General features: G+C 33.5%; 1 protein-coding gene across 1 annotated transcript in view; it reads left to right on the forward strand.

Moving 5' to 3' along the window:
• The window catches only part of LOC147033786 (uncharacterized), a 58,154-nt gene extending 50,623 nt beyond the window's left edge, over positions 1-7,531 (forward strand). Inside the window, exon 4 of the mRNA XM_085870980.1 lies at positions 6,887-7,531. Coding sequence (XP_085727106.1) covers positions 6,887-6,955 — 69 coding nt within the window. The 3' untranslated portion in view covers positions 6,956-7,531. The remainder of the gene's footprint in view (positions 1-6,886) is intronic.
• Positions 7,532-9,562: the final 2,031 nt, after the last annotated feature.

Below are 9,562 nucleotides of genomic sequence, written 5' to 3' on the forward strand. Positions count from 1 at the left end.
CAACTTCACAGAAGACACTGTGTTCATGGGGAAAAAAGATGAGTTCTTATTGCATGGTTCCAACAAGCAGGAACTGATAAACATCATTAGCCAAAGGCTAAAGGAAAAGGGGTGCACTGTGATAAACGCAACAGGTGATGCAGACCACGACATCGTGCAAGCAGCAGTACGAGCTTCCCAGCTGCAGTCAACAACACTGATAGGCGAAGATACGGACTTACTTATTCTTCTGCTTCACCATTTTGCTGAAGGTGGCAACCGGGACTTGTACTTCCGATCTGACAAGACGCAGGACCAAAGCAGAGTGCATCACATAAACAGACTGAAGAGCCTCTTAGGATCCCAGGCATCTACCATGATGCTGTTCGTACATGCTTTTACTGGATGTGATACGACCGCGCATATTTAGGGTTGGCAAGAAATCTCTCTTCCAGAAAGTCATGAAAGGTGATGCTGATTTGAGGTCATGTGCCCAAGCATTTGCTACACCAGGTCAAAGCACATTTGCAATTTTAGAGATTGGGTACAAGGCAATGGTCCAGGTGTTTGGTGGAAAGGGAACAGATACTCTCACTTTGTTGTGCCACAGCATCTTGACAAAGAAAGTGGTATCGGCTGTGTCATTTATTACCCCAGAGCATCTGCCACCAACTGAAGCGGAAACTAAGCACCATTCACTCCGCACATATTTCCAGATCATGACATGGATGGGAGAAGAGGCAGATCTGGAAGCAACAGACTGGGGGTGGAAAACAGAGGAGAAGCAGTTCATCCCAGTGATGAATGCCGCACCAGACTCTTTGCTTAAGGTAGTTCACTGCAAATGCACTACCGGGTGCAGTACTCAATGTTGCACATGCAGAACCTACGGTCTACCATGCACATCAGCTTGTGGACAGTGCCAAGTGCAGTCATGTAGCAACCATTCCAATCAAATGTTGGGGGATGAGAATGAGAATGATGACAATGACAATGCTGAGATGATCTCGGGCGCAATGGGCGTGGCTTATGGTAAGGCTGTGTGGCATACATACAGATTTCTTTTGGATTGATGACGTCCCATCTATGTAACTAGAACGGGCACTCGTAGAGAGCATATACCTTCGCCGCCGCTACTGTTTTGCTCTTGGCATGAGTGTGGGGAGGGAACAGAACAGAACAGGGAACATTTTAGTGCTGGTTTGGTCGCTGTGTATTTATTTATTTATTTATTTATTTATTTATTTGTGAATATGTGTGCATGTGTGTTATATTCGCATAACTCAAAAAGTATAAAACCGAATCGCATGAAATTTGGTGGGATGATTGGTTATTATCCAAGGAACATTTGATTAGATTTTGGGAGCGATCGGTTTTTAAGGTCAAGGTCAAGGTCATGAAAGGGTCAAAATCGTCTTTTTGCCATAGCGAAGTCAATTTTTATCCAATTTGCATGAAACTAATGCCAAAATGTTCAGAATTTAATGCCCGATCTATTGATATGCGACATGACACAATGACGTCATTACTCTTGTAAGCGGTTGGGGGTCAAAGGTCAGGGGGGTCACAACCTTGCGCATGTGCGTTTTTGGTCATAACGCGGTCAATTCTGATCCGATTCACATGAAACCAGCACTAAAATGTTCCCTGTTCTGTTCTGTTCCCTCCCCACACTCATGCCAAGAGCAAAACAGTAGCGGCGGCGAAGGTATATGCTCTCTACGAGTGCCCGTTCTAGTTTCATACACACATATATATATATATATATATATATATATATATATATATATATATATGTGCATAGATATATGTATGTATCTATATGTATATATGTATGTATATATGTACAATGTACATGTTGTTCTTCTTTCGGCTGCTCCCGTTAGGGGTTGCTACAGCGGATCATCTGTTATGATCCGCATACTGATTTGGCACAGGTTTTATGCCGGATGCCCTTCCTGACGCAACCCAGGTCGCCTCTTAAACACAGGGATAAGGATTGGGTTTCGCCATGATTCCAGGCTGCCCTACACCCTCTCATAGCGCGGCCCAGCGCAGAGCTCCCGTCCTCAAGCGATTCTCCAACCCAAGCCTCCGAGTTGCCGGATTACAGGTGCACGCCACTACGCCCGGTATTATTGGATTCGCTATATATGCGAGATATCCCTGATTGTTGGGTTTTCCGTGTGTGTGTGTGTGTGTGTGTGTGTGTGTGTGTGTGTGTGTGTGTGTGTGTGTGTGTGTGTGTGTGTGTGTGTGTCTGCAACGCGAGGCTCCACAGTACAAACCAGCAAACCGATTATTTTTCAAATGGTAGTCCTTCAAAAATAGGGTGTCTATTTACCGTCATTTTTTATGAAGAGTGCCAGCTGGCAAAATACGCAATAGGAAAAATCTTGCCAGGCAGAGGAACAATTGTACGTGAACCAATACGTCTTGGCAATGAATCTTCCTCGGTGGATCGGTCAGAATGAAAAGCATCGAATTCAGCGCTTCGTTCCTATCCCTCGTCGCCTACCGGCTTGTGTGTGTATGTATGTATATATATATATATATATATATATATATATATATATATATATATATATATATATATATATATATACACATACACATATATACATATATATATATATATATATTCTTCTTCTTCTTTCGGATGCTCCCGTGAAGGGTCACCACAGCGGATCATCCATATGATCCGCATAGTGATTTGGCACATGTTTTACACCGGATGCCCTTCCTGACGCAACCCTGGTCGCCTCTTACGACACAAGGATCTGGTACACCTATTTTAACCGGGGTATACACCGGCCCAGTACACTGGTACTCATTTCGCCGACATCGGAAGGATGGCAGGCTGAGTCAACCCCCTAGTGTTATACGGCTTGGTATATACATATAAGTAGGGTGAATAAACTGATTCTGGCTGACTTTTCCCCATGTAAATGAATGGGGGATTTTCAGCGATTCATATTTTTTTCCCTAAAAAGTAAACCCCCTTTTTATCCCAAGGTATATTTATTTGTCTCCCCTTTTAACCTGGGGACACTTTTTTTCAAATAACCAATGCAATAAGATGAATATTTGTTCAAGTCGTAAAGTAGTAATGCGATTTGATAAAAGGTGATTCTAAATAAATATCTGAAACGTCTAAGCCTCGGGACACTCTTTTTCAAATAACCAATGCATATTGTTTAGCTCACTCATTGAACCTATAAAGATTTGTTCATTCTCAAATTCCTTCAATAGTTTAATTTTCTTTGCACAATAATCCCCATCTAAAATATTTGAAAACAAAACATTTGAATCTTTATATTTTTTGAGATACCCCTTTTGTGCCATTACGAAATGATTAACTTCTCTTAATGCTCTTGTTTGACCAGCTTCTGAGCCACATATCATTTTGAGATTATAGTAAATTGTTTTTTCATTGTTCAATTGATAACAATCAAAGTTTTCAGTCCATTCAAGGATATTCATTTTTTTTCTTTACATCCTCAAACCTACTAGTTTTTAAATTGATTCGCTTATTTGTTTTATTTACCTTTGTTTTAGTTATTTTTTCAATAAGACTTATTTGATATTTTTCACATTCATTATGTTTTCCATTTATATACCAAGACTGAGATTTTCTCCACTCTTTAGTTTGATTAATACTTGGTTTGACCATTTATATATTGTGAAAAAATGCGGCGGTAGCCCTTAAAAAACCCTAACCCATCTTCCCATCGTTAAAACACAATCTATTTTATACACTCTATCATACAATATCCATATGGAACACAATCTATTCCATTATCTAAAATAAATCTCTTATCATCAAAGGCTCCTAATGCCTTTTTATTTACTTCTTCACTATATATGTTATGTTTATAACTTCTTATTGTATTCATTTTCCTATATTCTTCTTTCTTATTCATCAAACAATTATTATAATTTCTAAAAGTTATTGATTTCTTTATTACATATTTCTTTATTCCCTTTAACTTCTTATCAATCTGATCACCATACTTATAAGCATATGCCTTTGCTCTCAATCCAATAAACTCACTCATTACTTTTCCACCCAACTCATCCTTAAACTTACCAATAACCTTTTCATTATTTTTGGAAAATAACTCACTCTTCTTGCTGAAATTACTTGTATCATATACTCCAATATTTTTCTTCATATCTTTATAAACATCATCAGTTTTTATATCGAGGATAAAACTATCAGTGTCCATATACAACAATGAAACATTTTCACCATACTCTTTCTTTAAGTCATGATACAAATAATCATACATCAATATCTTTGATAAATCAAGAACTGCTGTTCCAATATAAATTGGTTTATCCATTACAATACTTTCCTTTTTCATATGAATTGCAGAAAAGTTCTCTGAAAAAACCTCTTCTCTCTCAAAACTTGGTTTATTTATCAATCTCGAAGCTTCTTTCCAAGATGTTGCGAATCTAATGTTTTGCCTGTTTCTAACATTTTCCATAGTCTTTCCAAATACAGCATTATTCATTAATTTCTAAAAGTCCCCTTCAAATTTTACTTTTGTATTTGCTCTCATATCTGCATTGAATTGAATATATTTTCATCCAAGGACTTTGTTTCAATTTTAAAACTCTATGAATTTTAGCTACTCTCAATCCTTCTCTCAAAAACTGTTTTAAGCTTCTCTGATGCAAAACATATCCCTCTTTATCATAGAATGTTGTTACTAACCTTTCTGTTGATTTGCCTTTAATATTAAAACTTTTATGATAATCACTTAACCATTCTTTCTTTGGGGTTTCTTTCTCACATGCAAAAGGAAGGTCTTTATGCTTATTATGAAGATCACTCGGGTACCTCAAATCAAATTCAAAATAATAACCTTCTTCTTCCTCATTCAATTCCTCTTGAGAAGAAATAACAATATTCATCAAAGCCTTTTCATAATCCTTTTCTTCCACCCACTCTAATTTACCATAAGGCAGAGATTGAGACATTGCCCATCCATACAAATTATTAGCATCAAAATACATCAAATAATTACTATCTTTTTCACTATCATAATTTGGAAGATATTTATTATTTGCTTTAACATATCTTTTTGAACATACTTGTGATATTCCACCTCTCTTTGACTTCTCAATCATCAAAAGCATATCAACATCACTGATTAAATCTATATCTTGTTTTGTCATTTTCAACATTGCACTCCAAGCTAAACCAGGAGCTGTGAAATAGTGGGCAGGATCTAATCCATAACAATTTTTATTATGACAGAGTGATCTAAAAGCTTGAAACACATCAGCAAACAATAAAACATCTGTTTTTAGATATAAATCATGATATTCTCCAAGGTTCTTTATCTTAAATATTTTCCATATTTCTTGTGCGTGTTTATATTCCTTATCACTTATCTCTTCTTCATAAAGGTTATTATAGAAACTTTCTTTTGAAGGAAGTTGTGTTTCTTTAAATCTCATAAATGAATCCATATAATCATAAGGATAAATTCCCTTACTTGTAAGAATTTTCTCTTTACTTTGAATTTCATTCCTTGTTTGAATTTCCTCTCTCGTGAGAATTCCTTCTTTAATCAGAATTTCATCTTTAATCAGAATTTCCTCTTTAGTTAGAATTTCATTCATTGTTTGAATTTTCTTTATAATTAGAATTTCATCTTCAGTTGGAATTTCTTCATTAATTTCCTCATTAATTAGAATTTCCTCTTAACTTTGAATTCTCTCTTTAATCTAAATTTCCTCTTGAGTTATAATTTCCTCTTTTGGAAAGAATGAATTAAGATTTGGAAAAGACCCCGTGGAGCTGAGATTTGATGCGAGGTAGGCTCGTGGTGTTCCCATAAACTTGTAAGAATCTAGAAACCTAATACGAGTTAAAGGTTTTGTGAATATCATTTTTGTAAATGAAATATACTTTTGACTTGTGTTTGTTATGGCAGAAATATTCCCTGGTGTTTTTGAAAGTTCATTTATAAATAGATGTGTATCATAGTTGGCGCTGTTGTGAAGAAAGACTGGAATAAAAGAAGGAAATTTATAATTAAGATTACAACAGGAATGAGCGGGACCTCTATATTTACCAGTCAGATGACAATGATCCCTAACTTTAGACTCCTGAATTTCCCCCTCACAAATATGACAGATATTGTTCTTTCTAAATTCTAATTTTTCTTCTTCGGTTAATTTCATCGGTTCATTTGTTTCTTTCATTAATTTAGTTAGTCTTATACAATCCTTTTCTAACCGTTTTACAAACTCTTGTGAAGCTTTTTTTCCACTATAATGTTCAAGTTTGTTATACTTTTCTCCAACAGATGATTTGATATAATAACAGAAACCACAAGGAATATGTTTTTGATATTTATTTGTATATGATTATTTTGGATGAGGAGAAGCAGTATTTATCTTTTTAAGGATACACTCAAAATCAGCATATATCACAAATGGGTGCATGATAGATTTATTATAATCTTCAAAAGAAATCTTTTCACCAGGTTTAGGCATTGTAATTACAGCTGATTTATGATTACTACAATATTTTGAATGTTGTTCTAATCGTTCTTTTGTATGAAATGAATTAAGACATCGCTTACAAGGATATATTTTGTTTGCTGTTCTGAATACCTGAGAAGAGATTAATCTTGATAAATTATTGATGTATGTGTAATGTGAATTCTTTCCAACACTAAAATATAAAAGATCAATGTGTGTTTCTTCATTTTTATAGTTGTTTGAAATTTTTAATATTTGAACTTTGTTCGTATCCGTTAATCCATATACATTAATAGAAAGATTATTCTTTTTCTCAAATTTAGGAATATCTGTTAGTGGCATTGGGAATTTAAAATCTTCTTCTTCTTCTTCTCGTATTTCTTATCATGTTCAACCCTTTCAGGATTCCATTGTGGAGGATGTAAGTGAGCAAGAACAGACCAGAGTAAACATTTATTATCATTGTTCTTAATATTAACAACTGCCTTCTTTAGTTTTATTTCTTTTGGTAATTCAATATAAGAAGAAGCTTTAAGAGGGTTTGATTTTATAATGTGTATATCTAAAAAGATGATTTTTTTTCAATATTGAATCCACTTCCTACCACTGTATTATCAACATCCTCCTCTTGTCTTAATAGTTCTTCATAAACCCCACGATTCAAAAAATCTTGAAATGATGTTATAAAATGAAGATCTGTTCTCATATAAGGAGTTTGTTCTTCATCTTGTCTTTTCATATTCATTTTCAATCCCATATAAAACTTTAAAGTTTTCATTTCTTTCAATGTCTTTTTTAACTTTTTCAACATCAGGTTTCACTATTTCAATTGATTCAGCCATTGATGATGGACCGGGATATCCAAATTGAAAAATCCTTATTTTTATATGCCCTTTAAATGCCCCATCAGTGTTTTCAATATAATAGTTTCCCTTTACTTTAAACTCATTTTTCTTGTGTTTTTGTGATTGAAGATGTCTATTATAACTTCTCTTCAAAACATCCTTTGAGCAGATATCACAATGTTTTCTTTCCAACTCAAGAGGAGATATTTTATGAAATAGATTAAATGTGTGTTTGTTGGTTTGGAGGTGTTTTCTATAATGTTTATATTCGTGATTACAAACATCGCAGTATGTTGTATTCACCATATTTATATAATAAAACTTTGCTTAAACTAAAATTTTCTTCATGAAAATTTTGTTTATTTTTCAGGTGAATCTGTGCTTAAAACTATTTTATCCTCCAACTTTTTCACTTAATAAATACAATGTTTCAAGACACAAAAGACAAGTTTCAATCAATCTCTTCATTTGTTAAAGATACTGAGAAATATGTCAAGGATGTAAAATTGAACAAAGATAAATATAAGACATATTGGATAAAAACAATTATGGTGGATATGATGAGTTCTTCAATTTCCTTCAGTGGAAGGGCTTTTTGTATACCTGGTAGAACATCAATTAAAGTATCTCTAACAAAAGTTTCTCCTCTCCTTCTGGTAATATATTCAAAACTAGAAAAGCAATGAAACAAGAAAAAGTATCAAAAAACAAAAACCTTATGGATGAAGCTTTAGAAAGAAAAGATAAGACCATCTGTAATATGCAAGGAGAAATTTGTATTTTTTTCAACAACCCTAAAGATGTAAATCCTGATGAAATAAAGGATGTTAATATATCAGGTGAAATGACATTTCGTTCAATAGTAGTTAAGGATCATTTTAAAATTACCTTTAATATGAAAAATGTTGTCGTTGAATCTGGTAATGAAAAAAGTATATAGATATCGATGGTTATATTATTAAATACGAGTCAATATGCAACTGAAAGTATAGATGAATTTCAGTTGAAGTAAAGTTTTACTTTATAAATATGCAAGAATTTCCTGATTCTCCATATGACAAATTTGAGAATTGTCCTGCGTGTGAAAGACGGGGATTAAACACAGAGTCAAAAGCCTATTAACAATGTATATTCTGTGATTATCTTCTAATTAATGATAATCAATATATAAAAAGGAAAATAATTCTTTTCGATTTACACCAAAAATGAATTACTTTACAAGATTGATTCGAGAAATGAATGTAAAGTATGAGGGTGATAACACACCTTTCCTTACAAGGGAAGAAACTGAACGTATTAGAGAAATGTTCAAAGGATTGTTGTTATATATTATTCTTGGATGTGATTTTCAGGGAAATATCAACACAAGATATTGCATAAATAAAATAATGGATTATCTTGAAATTAAACCTGAACTTAGGATAAAATATAGAGTTTCTAAAAAAGCCAATAATAAATTAAATAACCTGTTTTCCAAATATATAAATGAATGATTGTCTACCCATTTGGGAAAATAAGATAAAATTTAACAACCATAAAAATCTCCCAAATTCATTAAGATGTCTCATAGTTGGTTCAAGTGGATGTGGAAAAACCTGCTCACTTTTAATGATGCTCCTCACTCCCAACTTTTTAGATTATGATAATTTAATAATTTTCACAAAGTCGAGTTTTCAACCAGACTATCAACTACTCTCACAAGGTTTTAATGCTGGTCTTCAAAAAGAAGATATAATCGGTTTATTTAAACTTCAAAAAAACCTAAATGATTATAACATTGAAGATATAATTCAACTATTTTGTGATACACAGAGATGTAAAAAGAAATCAAAACCGATAACTTGTATTCTTAGTGATAATACGGATGATATACCGTCTCCCCAAGATTTGGATAAATCAAAAAAGAACCTCGTTATCTTTGATGATTGTGTTAATGAGAGAAACCAAACGGTAATGGACAGCTACTACACAAGAGGGAGACATTCTTCTTGTAATTGTATTTATCTTAGTCAATCGTACTTTCAACTTCCTCGTCGTTCCATCAGAAACAATGCTAATACTTTTATTTTATTCAAGTTAAATTCAATAGATATCAATAATTTTTGGAGAGATAATTGTTCTACATTATGTAGTAAAAAGGAATTTGGGGATTACATGAAGCACACGACTGAAAAATATAAATATATTGTTGTGAAACGAGATGAGATATTAAGGGATATATTTTTTGTTTTATA

The sequence above is a fragment of the Eptatretus burgeri genome, chromosome 1 (assembly GCF_056783735.1).
Source record: "Eptatretus burgeri isolate ZD-2024b chromosome 1, Ebu_testis_v1, whole genome shotgun sequence".
Lineage (NCBI taxonomy): Eukaryota > Metazoa > Chordata > Myxini > Myxiniformes > Myxinidae > Eptatretus > Eptatretus burgeri.